The sequence below is a fragment of the Lithobates pipiens genome, unplaced genomic scaffold, assembly GCF_037356315.1.
Source record: "Lithobates pipiens isolate NorthernLeopardFrog02 unplaced genomic scaffold, aLitPip1_a1.2 Scaffold_30, whole genome shotgun sequence".
In the NCBI taxonomy this organism is placed as follows: Eukaryota; Metazoa; Chordata; class Amphibia; order Anura; family Ranidae; genus Lithobates; species Lithobates pipiens.
In genome coordinates, this window is record NW_027507791.1 from 63,319,593 (window position 1) to 63,332,451 (window position 12,859).

Consider the following 12,859-nt stretch of genomic DNA (forward strand, 5'->3'; position numbering starts at 1 on the left):
GCTCTTCTGCCGACAGCTTGATGGAGATCAGGGATGATTGAAACTGTACAGTCGCTACTGCTGCCATTTATACATGTTATTGCAGTTTGGAATTAAAGGATGTTAATGGAGATTGTATCCTTCATTTTTGAGATATATAGATATATATATATACACACACACACACACACACACACACACACACACAGCTAACAGGCTACCTTTAGTAACATGAAAATTTGAATAGAAATGTAGAGAACTGGTTAGAAACGTGAAGCGTAAGATACCAAAACTGAAGAAAGAATAGGAAAGATAATGCAGAAGAGACAATAAAAGATTTAAAAAAGTATACTATTTAAAGAAAAGTATTTTTTTTAATGGGAGGAGGATATTCAAAAAAAGGAGGAAACAGACACAAACAAAAAGTTAAAAAACTGAAGGGAGTGAAGATATTATAAAAGTCTGCTTGCAAAATTTTAGTTCTACATAAAAGTTATAGACATCAATGTGTAGGGCCCACTTGAATAGCTTAAAATAATAACTGCCCTATCTCAAAGGGGTTTTTGAATATTTCTCCCATGTGCCTTTCCACAAAACATAAGACATTAGAATCTTCCTTTGTGACTATTACTAGTTTCCTTCCTAGTGATAAATGACCTGCGTTGCATTGCAAAAGGGCTTCTCTGGAAAAAAAAAATAGCTCTGTTGCAAGACAATTTTCTTCCAGAATAAAGGGTATTTGTGCAATCTACTATGGAGTAATGTATTATCTTAGAAAACTGCACCTGTAATTTCTGCCTCTTCAGTTCACGTGCTGTGTTTTCCTGCGATGAGCCGGAAAAATTAAGAAGCTCTTCAGAAAAATTTGCCATTTTGGTATTTAGGGCACTGGAGAGACTGTCTGGAAGGGTAAAAGGCTCTGTCAATGGTTGCACTAAAGGCTCCAATGAAGATTCCTCTCCATATTGCACTGATGACTCTGGGAACACTGATGACTTTGCTGTGGTTTGCAATGTAGACAGCCAAGCAGGTTTTAAAACAGGATCTAGTGCTAGCTTTTCTTCAGAAGATGTTCCAGGTTTTATCCGAAGCTCACTAGCAGACTGGACTGAAGGTTGCACTAGCAACTCAGCATTAGGAAGTCCTGGAGGCTCTGATGGAAGTGCTAATAAATCAACTGCTGGCTGAACTGAAGGTTCTACTGCAGCCTTCCCAGTTTCCATAGAAGGCTCAGCTGTAGGCGACACTGTGTGCTTTTCAGGTTGTAATGATGGTTCTAATATGGATTTTATGGCGTGTCCTGTTTTTTTCTTTGTCCCTTTCTTAGGTTCCTTTTTCTTGCTTTTTTGAACCAGGGGAGGTAGTTCTATTGCTTCCTTCAGATAGTCAAGTCGTTCCAAATAACTTCTCATTTTGCAGAGATTCATGTCCAGAGCCTCCTGGATTCGTACGGCTTGAGGGGAAGAGGTGCTCTGCTTCACACCTTCCGCTACCAGAATCACCTCAGAGAAGTCCTTCTGTAAGACTTCATACTGATTGCGTAGCTCCTAGAGGGGAAAGAGGAGAAGATGGTATATAAAGTAACCAAACCTTTTTTGATTATAAAAAATGTTTTTAAATTATAGGTTCTAAAGTGGATGTTCGCTGTATCTGAGCACCACAAACCAAAAACACTATTTAAAGTGATAGTAAAGTGTTATTTGTTTTAGAAAAAACTAAAAAAACAAACATGTTATACTTACGTCCTCTGGGCAGTTGGTTTTGCATATAGCAGCCTGGATCCTCCTCTTCTCGGGTCCCTCTTTGCTGCTCCTGGCCCTTCCCTCCTATCAAGTGCCCTCACAGTCAGCAGCTATCTATGGTGGCACTGGAGCTGAGTCACAGCTCCGTGTGTCCATGCAGACATGGAGCCCTGACCCAGCCCGCCCTCTCTCTACCGATTGGCTGACTGACTTTGATGGACAGCTGCAGGAGCCAATGGTGGCGCTGCTGCTTTTTATCAGCCAATTAGGAGTGTTCTGGGTGACATAGACATTTGTGGACATCGCTTGAGAGCTATGGAGTTTAGGCAAGTAATTAGGGGGGTGCTAAGGTGGCTTCTAGGCACAAAAGTTTTTTTTTTTTTAATCTTAATGAATAGAATGCATTAGGATAAAAAACCTTCTGCCTTTACAACTCCTTTAATTATTTTTTAATATTCAAAGCAATACCATCCATCCATGTTTCTATGCTTTATTTTGTTGAGAAATGTCTTTTGAAAACCACCCCTCTAGCATTTGCGGCCATGGCCATCTTGAGTAAGGGCAAATGATAAATGTAGCATTTACTTCCTGGAATCCAACTACCCTTTGTTCAAGTGTGCATGCCAGAGAGTGTGCTTAGCGGAGAAAACCCCTTCTCCTCTCTTCCTGAAGAAGTATTTGTCCCTAGAGGTACTAGACTAGACTAGACTAGACTAGATCTGATCAACCTCCATGAGAACTCCAAAACTTGGAAGGGCATTATTATATAAATATGGACTTCAGCTCTCACCTATAAGTGGCTGCTTTTAACCCTTATAGCCAGTTTTTGTTTTGACAATTTACCATACGGAGTTAGTGAACAAGGTAATACTTTGGTCATATTGGTTGCCTGACTTCTGGGTTTCATTCAGCCCCAGTGGAAAATAAGACAGGAAAATTAAAAAAAGAAAACAGTAGAGGGAATTGAAAAACAGAAAGGGAAATGAGGAAAAAAAATACAAAGTAAAAAGATAGTTTTTTTTTTGTTTTTTGTTTTTTTTTGTTTTTTTACACACACAAAAACAAGTTTGTTAAAGCGGAGGTCCACCCTAAAATGGACCTCCGCTCATCGGAATCCCCCCCCCCTCCGGCGCCACAATCGGCACCTTTCAGGGGGGAGGGGGGTGCAGTTACCTGGATAATCCAGGTAACTGCACCCACTTCCGGGCTAGCGCTCTGCGGAACGAGCGTAGGTTACGCCTCCGTTCCGCAAGCGCCCGCCCCCTTCAGCAAGTGCCCCGCTGCCTGCTGGGAAACACACAGCTCCCAGAGGCAGCGGGGACCGTCCGGATTGCGCCGCGCGGCTCGCGCATGCGCAGTAGGGAACCGGGAAATGAAGCCGAAAGGCTCCATTTCCTGATTCCCATACCCAAGATGGCGGCGGGACCCGGCAGCCGAGCGAGCGATCGGCTTCGGGTGCCGACATCGCGGGCGCGCTGGACAGGTAAGTGTCACTATTTAAAAGTCAGCAGCTGCAGTATTTGTAGCTGCTGGCTTTTAAAAAAAAAAAAAAAAAAACGCGGAGTCCCGGTGGACTCCCGCTTTAACAGGCTACTTTTTGTAACCAGACAGATGAAATAGGAAGGTAGAAGTCCAGTTAGATAGACAAAGTGAAAGAAACAGACTAAAAAAAATAGGAAAAAGCATGCAAAGGAAACAAAAAATAGAGAGAAATTGTATAGTATTTAATGAGCAGTCATTTTTAAAATGGGGGTATAACATTCAAATAAGAAAAAATAAGGGAGGGCACAGACACAAATAAAAAGAGGCAAGTTAGAAAAGTGAAGGGAATGAGGAAGACATTATAAAAGGCTGCTTGAAGGATTTTATAGTTCTACATGAAAGTAACACCCATCAAAGTGTAGGGCTCACCTGAATAGCTTAAGAGGATAACTGCCCTATCTCAGAGGAGTTTTGGAGGATTTCTTCCCATGTTCCTTTCTACAAATATAAGGCATTAGAATCTCCCTTTGTGAACTTATTACTAGTTTCATTCCTAGTGATGTATGACCCAAGTTGCATTGCAAAAGGGCTTCTCTGGCAAAAAATAAAAATTAACTAGCCCTGTTTCAAGACAATTTTCTTCCTGAATAAAGCGTATTTGAAAGGTTATAGATCCAGGAGCCTTCCTAATTGAGCAATGTTCTATGGAGAAATGTATTATCTCAGACAAATTGCACCTGTAATTTCTGCCTCTTCAGTTCGCATGGTGCGTTTCCCCGTGATGAGCCGGAAAAATTAACAAGCTCTTCATTGAAACTTGTAATTTTGTTATTTAGGGCACTGGAGAGACTGTCATAGCGGTGTTCTTCTTCGAGATGGCTTTCCAGCATCTGCACTGTATCCTTAAATCAGAAGAGAAAAATAAGTGAAAAATCATATCCCATAGATAGTTTAGTGTTTTATGGTGAAGTCCATACAAGGGAACTGGGTAGAGGGTTGGGTTACACCAATTTTTTTTTTAAGGTTTGGATGGGGTCAGGTAGAACTAGAATTACATTTATGTTTGTATTGCTGTATGTATGTTTTGCCTTCTTTTTTGTCCTGGTGACCAGTGTCAGCAAGACAGAAAGAGATGAGAAATCCAATGTATTTGAGTTGTCGCTGGAGAAAAAGTAGAGAGGAAATCTTCCAATGGGGGTGATTGTTCTGGTGACAACTAAGAGGGAATTTCCATTACTTTCTGTTGTGTCTCACATAGGAAGAGAACAAAATTCTCCCCAATGGTACACAGACTAAAAAAAATATAAAATATTTTCTATGAAAAGAAAACTTCTAACTGTAGATACACTTTAAAAGACGTTGTGTTGCTTTGTATGTCAAATGTCACTGAACTATCGTGGAACTCACAAATCAGTTAACTGCAGCAACAGAGCACAGAGGGTGTGAACGCCCTATACTAATCCAACAGGTGTGCAAAAAAGTATGTGGATTTTAACCAGAGTATGGGTGACTCTAAATGTACATTGGTACTTTAAAGAGAACCTTTAAAATTTTATAAATTTCACATTGGCTTCTTCTGGAAACTTCAATTCCATTGGCTTCACGTCTCCTCCTACAGGTTCAGTAATTGGTGAGCAGCTATACACCAACAAATTGCAGCAAGAAGTCAGAACTCCCAGCCCCATATTTGATTTGCATAAGCAACCACTAAATAGCAAAGGTAAAGGATGATCCTGACAGCCAACATGTTTTAACAGATATTGCTGACTGCAGTGCCCTTATTTGTACTAGTGTAAATCAAAGTACAAAGTACAGTTAAGTTTGCAAATCAAGGTGATGAAGGTAATATAGCAAACACAGAGAGGCCGAAATCCAGGAAGGACTGGAGAATAAGAAGCCGTACACCATTCATTCAGGTAATAATATATATTTCAGCATAAAAGTCAAAATGTTACAAATCAATATGTTCTGGGGATAAGAACAACCCCCCTAATCAGGGCTCAGAATACTGATGGAGATGAAATGATGAATTGGATAGAGGGAGGGTAGAAGGCTACAGATGTAATTTTATAGGATGTATACAGCATGCTTCAGTGGCTTGTTTTTTTACAAATAACAGCTGCTGAAGTCTGCCGTTTATACCATATAAAATTACTCTTATATCTACGAACTACTTAGAGAATCATTTAATCTCCAGAACACTAAAGAAGGGGTCATGTACTGGTCCTTGAAACACTTGGAGAAGATTTACTAAAACTGGAGCATGCAAAACTTGATGCAGCTCTGCATAGAAACCAATCAGCTTCCACGTTTTATTGCCAAAGCTTAATTAAACAAGCTAAAGTTAGAAGCGGATTGGCCACCATGCACAGCTGCACCATATTCTGAGTGTTCCAGTTTTAGTAAATCTCCCCCTTTGACATTTATGCTGAAATCATTAATTTTGGACTCATTGGCATGACACCCCTATTTCCCCTACACTGCCTGTATTTATACACAATGATCGGTTGACATTAAAGGAAAGTGACAAAAAAATAAAATGTAAGAAGCTTGCCTGCAATTCTTGCATGAAACCGTCATAAAGCTGTGTGATTTCCAGGAACTGACTATTCTGACCCTGGGGAGACCCATCAGAGCCTGCAGCCTTCATTTCTACATTCAACTCTTTCAGTGAATCACCAAGCTCCTGACCATCCTGGAGAAGAAGCATAAAGCTGTCCGGTTGCCTTCTCTTTTCTTTCTGCCCTGGCTGCAGTTCAGTGTTTAGGTTTTCATATCTCTTCTTCAATGCTGACAGTCTGGCATGGAGAGTCCTTAACTGTTCACTCTGCTGGACTCCTGACAGGTTGGACTGCAATTCAGTCTTGTATTCAATCCTGTTTAATGGAGAAAATAGGAATCTTGTGAAGACAAGTTTCAAGTATTTCAGTAATGTCCAGCACTAAGTAGATACTGTAAATGAAGTGTTACCTCTGTGGTTCTGAAGGTAAAGCTGTGGAATCTTGTTGCCCGTTACTCAGCTGGGTCTCATCCATACACTCATCTCCTCTTTCTGTCTGTGCCCCTCCATTTACACACTGTCCCAACAAAAAAAAGGAATGTCCTGGGTTTAATTTACCTAGTCTACAGAGGTTTTCACAAGATCAAGAAGATCAATGACCTTGACATATTGTCCATGGATGATGTTTGGACATATAGTAATGGTAATCTTGAATCTTTTGGCATGAAACATAGATGATTATTGTGTTATTCATTTTGTGTATGGAATAGTGGGTCCTTGCACAGGGCAAAATTTTGACATCACGGGCCCTTGCCATACCCAAAAGGCATTTTGGCCCTTTGTGCCATGTGATTATTTCAGTGAATGTTACTGCTATAATTAACTAATGGATGCAGAGTGCGGTCTACATTATATGCAAAGCTACTTTTTAACTTTATAGATCACTTGATAGGTGGTTTCAGGTTTATGGAAAATAGTCTTCAGACTCCACCTTTCTAGGCATTTCCCATATGAAATATTATGGAAATACAGGACAATTGTGTTTTTGACACCAATATTTTAAAGCTGGTATAAAGCTGCACTTAATGCAGATGGGGCTGACAGATGTCGCTCACAGATGTCGCTGGCAGATGTTGCTGCAGATGTCGCTGACAGATGGCACTGGGGCTGGCACTGGCAGATGGCACTGGCAGATGGTGCTGGCTATTCGCTCTGGCAAATGGGGCTGGCAGATGGCACTGGCGCTGGCAGGTGGCACTGGCGCTGGCAGGTGGCACTGGCGCTGGCAGGTGGCACTGGCGGCACTGGCGCTGGCGGAACTGGGGCTGACGGGCACTGGGGCTGACGGGTGGCACTGGCACTGGCAGGTGGCACTGGCACGTGGCACTGGCGGCACTGGGGCTGACGGATGGCACTGGCGCTGGCAGGTGGCACTGGCGGCACTAGGGCTGACGGATGGCACTAGGGCTGGCAGGTGGCACTGGCACTACTGGCAGATGGCACTGGGCTAACAGTTGGCACTGGGGCTGACAGTGTTAGTCACAGTATACAATATATCACTCACAGATCCTCTCTCTCCTCACACGCTGTCTCTGTGTGAGGAGGGAGAGACACGGCAATGGAAGATGATCTCATATGTTTACATTTGAGATCATCTCCCATTGGCAGCTGCGATCGCACTGTGAACGGCAGCTTTGATTGGCCGTTCACGGCGATCTATGTTTGCCTGTCTCCGGGAGACACGGCGAATACAAAACTTCCGCGATGCGCGCCCCCGGCGGCGCGCATTGCGGAAGTAAACACAAGGACGTCCAGGGACGACCGCTCGAAGGAACCCGCCTGCTCTACGGCCGTCATTCGCTATAGGGCGGGCGGGAGGTGGTTAAAGGAAAAAGTACACAGTTATGAAAGGTTACCTGAGAGGTTTCCCCAATGGGAGGAGAGTTTATCTGTACCAATTGCCCATCTGTTGAACAAGTAAAAGGTGGGCACGGGACTGGAGATATTGGCAATTTTTCCAAGAGGTTAGCTCTTGCAGATGCAAACTTGGCTAGTGAAGTTACTTTACTTTGCAGATTGGTCTGAATAACCTGAGGAAAGACATAATAATTATTAATAAATTAAAGGGAAAGTACGGCATACATCCGCAGAGTGCATATTTAGCTTATATCTACAGTGTTTACATTTTTTTTTTTATTAAATATAGATAAATATAGATTGGCATATCAGAGCTCAGTAGTACTCTGTCTTTCACTGTATGTAAACCATTTTCTTGTTAAAAAAAAAAAAAAAATGGGTATGTAAACCCTAAATCTATTATTCAATTTTCTTAAGCAAATCACATTTTGAAAATCTGATGAAACCTTTCTTACCTGGAGATCCTGCAGTAACAGCACTTTCTGTTAAAGGCTGACAATGCAAAGCCACAGCCTCACAATTAGCAGCAGTATTGTCAGCCCACTATGCCTACACTAAGTTCATTCAGTAGGCCAACAGAGGCAGCCCAGTGGCCATAATAAAATGGTTGTAAACGCTTTCATATACCCAGTGAAGTGACTCGCCTCAGGCGATACACAGAGATGAAACAAATCCTCCTACGTAAAGCAGGAACTCCACCCAAAAGTGGAAACTCCACTTTTGCACCCCCCTCCCCTGCCACATTGGCACTGCACAATGATGCAGCGATCTACCAAATCTCTGCCCCAGAAGACAGCGGACCATTCAGAAAGTGAAGTGCGACTCGCACAGTAGGAAACAGGCTGTGGAGTCGCAAGGATTCACTTCCTGTTTCCCTTGTTAAAGATGCCTGCATACAAAGCCAATGGATGAATCGGCTAAGGGTGCAGACATCAGGGGATACCTGGACAGGTAAGTGTGCTTATAATAAAAGTATTTGTATATAACAGTATTTGTAGCTACTGACTTTTCATTTATTTTTAATACAGGCTGGAACTGCACTTTAAAATTGACCTGTTTATCTTCAATCTTCTCTTTTGCACATCCATTCAAAGTCCAGAATTTATTAAGCTTGTCTGCGCTGTCAGAAAAAAGGGGACGAAGGGAGAGCTGATTGGAGGAAAGGGACGCACCCCCTTTCACACAGCAACAGAGCTAAGCAGTGCAGGCCCATCCATATGGGGCGCAGGGGCACTGCCTCCCTAATCCATGCGCCCAGGCCCCTAATTTACATGCAGGGAGGCGAACGCATGGATTTCAATGGATTTTTTTTTTTAAGCACATGATTACAGCTTGAGGCTCCAATTGGCTTCAAAAAAAGGGTGGGCTAAGGGCGCAGAGGGTTTGCCGAGCCCCTCCCCACAAAAAATATATTGAGCACAATCTGCCACTGGAGTGGAGCCTGTCAATCATCTAGAGATATCTCCCCTGTCACCCTTTTTCTCTTGGTGTCAGGAAAAATTGTCAGAAGTGAGTGATGCTGATAGCAGAGGAAAGAGGCAGCAGAGAGGATTGAAACTTAGTGCTCTTAACATAGACAAGTACACACAATACTCTAGATGGAGATGCTTTGTTTATATTTCATGTCCGAGGTTTGCAACCACTTTAAAGGAGCTTACATGATAGGCTGACGATGCTGCTACTAATTGTGAGGTAGTGGCTTAGCTTAGTTTACATACACTAACACCTGCTTAGATACCATAACAGCCACACATTGTTTATTTTGCATGGGGAAGCCCGATTGCATTATGAGAGGAAGCAGTAAAGAACAACCGTCAGAACTGCAAAACAGGAAGCAGAGTCTACATACAAAATAAGCGCAAAAAATATTGCAGCCCCAATTGAAATATTCAGTATAATATATAAAAAATTTTTAAAATAGAGTAACAGAAATAAGATTATCCACCCCCCCCCCACCCCCCAACCCGTTTTACAGGTGTATCCGATGAACCACTAAAGAGACTATACAATGAACACTAGGCACACTGCTATCAAGGTTTTATACAAGCCTTTGTACCTGCAACTCCAATGGAAGTTCCTCTATTTGCAATAAATTCTGTATCTCTCTGGAGAGCTTGCCGATTTCCTTTAAATGTTTCTGGTGATTTTCAACCTCAATCTGGAATAGTGACAGAAAACAGAATGGATTTATAACAAACGTCTAAGTGCACATGAAAATTCCAAAATGACCCAGTTTTAAACATAATTTTTCATGTTTTTTTTTTTTTTTAGTTGCTTGCCAATTAGTACAATAAAAAAAAGATGCAGCTTTCAATACAATCTGACATTAAAGAGGAAGTAAACCCTGATGAGTTTACTTCCTCTTTCATTCCCTGCAAAGGTAAAGCATAATGGACTACTATGCATCGCATAGTTACCTGACACAGGAGCCAGCGAAGTACCCGCTGTCCCCTGTAGTCCGGCGCATCCATCTTCTCGGTGGGTCTCGCTGCTCGGTTGCTGTCATTCGGCAAAGCCGCGATGACGTCACTCCCACGCATGCGCACGGGAGCCGCCACTCGCGGCATATCGCCGTTGACCGCGGCGCGCTCACTGCGCCTGCGCGCCGCTGTCTATGGCACATGTGCCGTAGACATCGGTGCCTGTCTTTCGGCAAATATCTCCTAAACTGTGTAGGTTTAGGAGATATTTCTTGGACCTACAGGTAAGCCTTACCTGTAGGTCAAAGTTGGTTCTAAGGGTTTACAACCACTTTAAATCCAGCGCTGCCCACCGCAGAGACTTGTTCAGTGGTTGGCTCTCCTCTGGGTTAAAGTGATTGTAAAGTCTTGCTTTTTTTTTTTTTTTTAAACAAACATGTTATACTCCTCTGTGCAGTTGGTTTTGCACAGGGCAGCCAAGATCCTCCTCTTCTCGGATCCCTCTCTGTTGCTCCTGGCCTCTCCAGCAACTTTCTATGGGGGCACCTGAGATGAGTCAGAGCTCCGTGTATCCATTCAGATAGGGGGCCCGACCCTGTCTCGCCCTTCTCTCCCCTGATTGGCTGAATGACTGATTGACAACTGTGAGAGCCAATGCATCGCTTCTATGTCTAAGCCAATCAGAAGGAGTGTCCCGGATGGTTTAGACATTTGTGGACATTGCCGGAGAAAGAATGGGCTCAGGTAAGTAATTGGGGGGTGCTGGGGAAGCTGCTACACACAGAAGGTTTTTCATCTTAATGCAGAGAATGCATTAAGATAAAAAAAAAATTCTGCCTTTACAACTCCTTTAAATAATAGCAAGCATCATTCAATCCACTTGCAGTGAGCCCATGATGTTGTGAAACCACCCCCTAGTGGTGAATTACTATGTCAGTCTCGGCTCACAGTACAATACTGCAGAGGGTAGCACTAGTGCCTTACTATCCCCTCTGAAAAGCAGGCATAGCTGAACAGACAGACAAGAATTCTACTAGTTTAGTTACAGGGTGGGCAGTTAGGCAATGTGAAAAGGCCACACTTACATTTAAATGCAGAATATCTTCCCTGGTTAGATCACTGGCTTCAAAGGCTTTTTTCCTCAATTCAGACCACTGCTCAATATCCTCCAAGAAATGCTGGATTTTGCTCCACACGCCAATGGCACTCTTCAGGTTTTCATTATAGCTTTCAAGTTTCTCTGTAATCTATATGGAAAGACCAAATGTATGAATATATATTTAAAGAGGTCCTGAATTGTGGAAGTTGTGCCTAACAACACTAAGCAGAGGGCACAAGAGTAGTAACTCGTATTGATGTAGGCCCCTGCAGTTGATCTTTAACCCATTACTGACTTACCATGCTTGTTCTGCACCCCATTTCTGTGTAGAGAAGGCCATCTTGGTAGAGGGCAGGGTTTTGCTTACCCATGTCAGAGTTGCCCACCTGATGACTGGGGATCTCGAATGGTAGGGGAATTATTAAGAAGCAGAAGGAGCTGCTGGCGCTGTGGGGAGGCGGTGGGAGACATGCTGCATGTTTGGTGGAGTTGCCCCCGGATAGCTAGTTTCTGGAGCATGATCTGTAATTTAATTCGCAATATTACTAATACCACACTAACTCTTTCACCGGAGTGTTGTCTCTTGCAAATATCGGACTGGTCGCTGGGCAGATACAACAGATCTTTATCTAAGTACCTGCTGATAGCAGCTAAATCCCTGATTCCTAAATACTGGAAATTATCTACGGTACCCTCAGTCAGAGAGTGGGTACATTCAGTTAACCATATTTTCTCTCTGGAGGAGATGCTAGCTACAGCCAAAGACACGGCGGAAAAATTTCACAAGACTTGGTCCCCTTGGGTCCAGTTTAAGTATTCTGATGCCTTTCGGGATTTGAGTACAGGGTGAGTGCGCGGTGATCAAGATTGAATCGCGCCCCAAGGCATGGATTCTCACCCCTGGCTGGTGTGACTGAGAGTAGACTCGAAGTGCTGTGGGGTGGCCCAGTCCGTAAGCTCTGTTTGCTGCACTTTACCTCTTTCCGCTCTCCTAACCTTGCTGTTTCTCTTTCCTTTTTTCTTCCTTTGTCTTTCACTTTGCTTCCCTTACCCCTAATTTCCCTTCCCCCATCTATCCCCTTAATTGTTTCGCAATTATTTCTTTTTGATTAAAAGACACTAAAACATCGTAATTTGATCTACAACGAAATAACAGTGAAACGAATATGCTCAGACAGCCTATACAAGATTGGCGTTACTTGGCGTTATGTTATGCTTAATTTGTCTTGTCTCTGCATACTGTTACTGGTCACCCTGTGCCCTGTATTGGCTGCTTATTGACGTGCACTCTGATGTCATATTTGTGTCTTCTGAATTTGATAAATAAAAACTTTTGTTGTAAATTGTTTTGTAAAAAAAAAAAGAAGCAGAAGGAGAGGTATAAATGAAGCAGAAGCAAGGAGATCCTTCAACTGTAGCTTTCTCACCAGCAAAGAACTGTTAGCAGCACAGTAGGGACCTCACCAAATCTGGCGAGTCTAGCAGTCAAAAGCACAGCGCCTTAGCAGATCCCAGACTGCACATATAGAGCTACTATGCTTAAGGCATAGGAGTGTCTAGACACAAGAAGTACACTGATATTTTTTAGGAATTCAAGAAAAGTAATTTTCAGGTTGCTGTTTAGGCAGAATTATTAAAAGTCGCTCCATTAAGTAGAAAAAAAAAAAAGGATAACTTCTTATTTCAGGGTCACTTTAACATAAAAATGAATACCCAACCG

At 42.7% G+C, this 12,859-nt stretch overlaps 1 protein-coding gene across 4 annotated transcripts in view; it reads right to left on the reverse strand.

Annotated features, from left to right (window-relative positions):
* SYNE2 (spectrin repeat containing nuclear envelope protein 2) overlaps positions 1-12,859 on the reverse strand; it is a 529,925-nt gene that overhangs the window by 318,233 nt on the left and 198,833 nt on the right. For all 4 annotated transcript variants that reach the window (XM_077464352.1, XM_077464354.1, XM_077464353.1 and 1 more), the window contains exons 33-39: positions 11,126-11,287; positions 9,677-9,778; positions 7,620-7,793; positions 6,174-6,280; positions 5,758-6,079; positions 3,941-4,105; positions 765-1,526 (exon numbers count right to left, since the gene is read on the reverse strand). In XM_077464352.1, the coding sequence (XP_077320478.1) occupies positions 765-1,526; positions 3,941-4,105; positions 5,758-6,079; positions 6,174-6,280; positions 7,620-7,793; positions 9,677-9,778; positions 11,126-11,287 (1,794 nt within the window). The remainder of the gene's footprint in view (positions 1-764; positions 1,527-3,940; positions 4,106-5,757; positions 6,080-6,173; positions 6,281-7,619; positions 7,794-9,676; positions 9,779-11,125; positions 11,288-12,859) is intronic.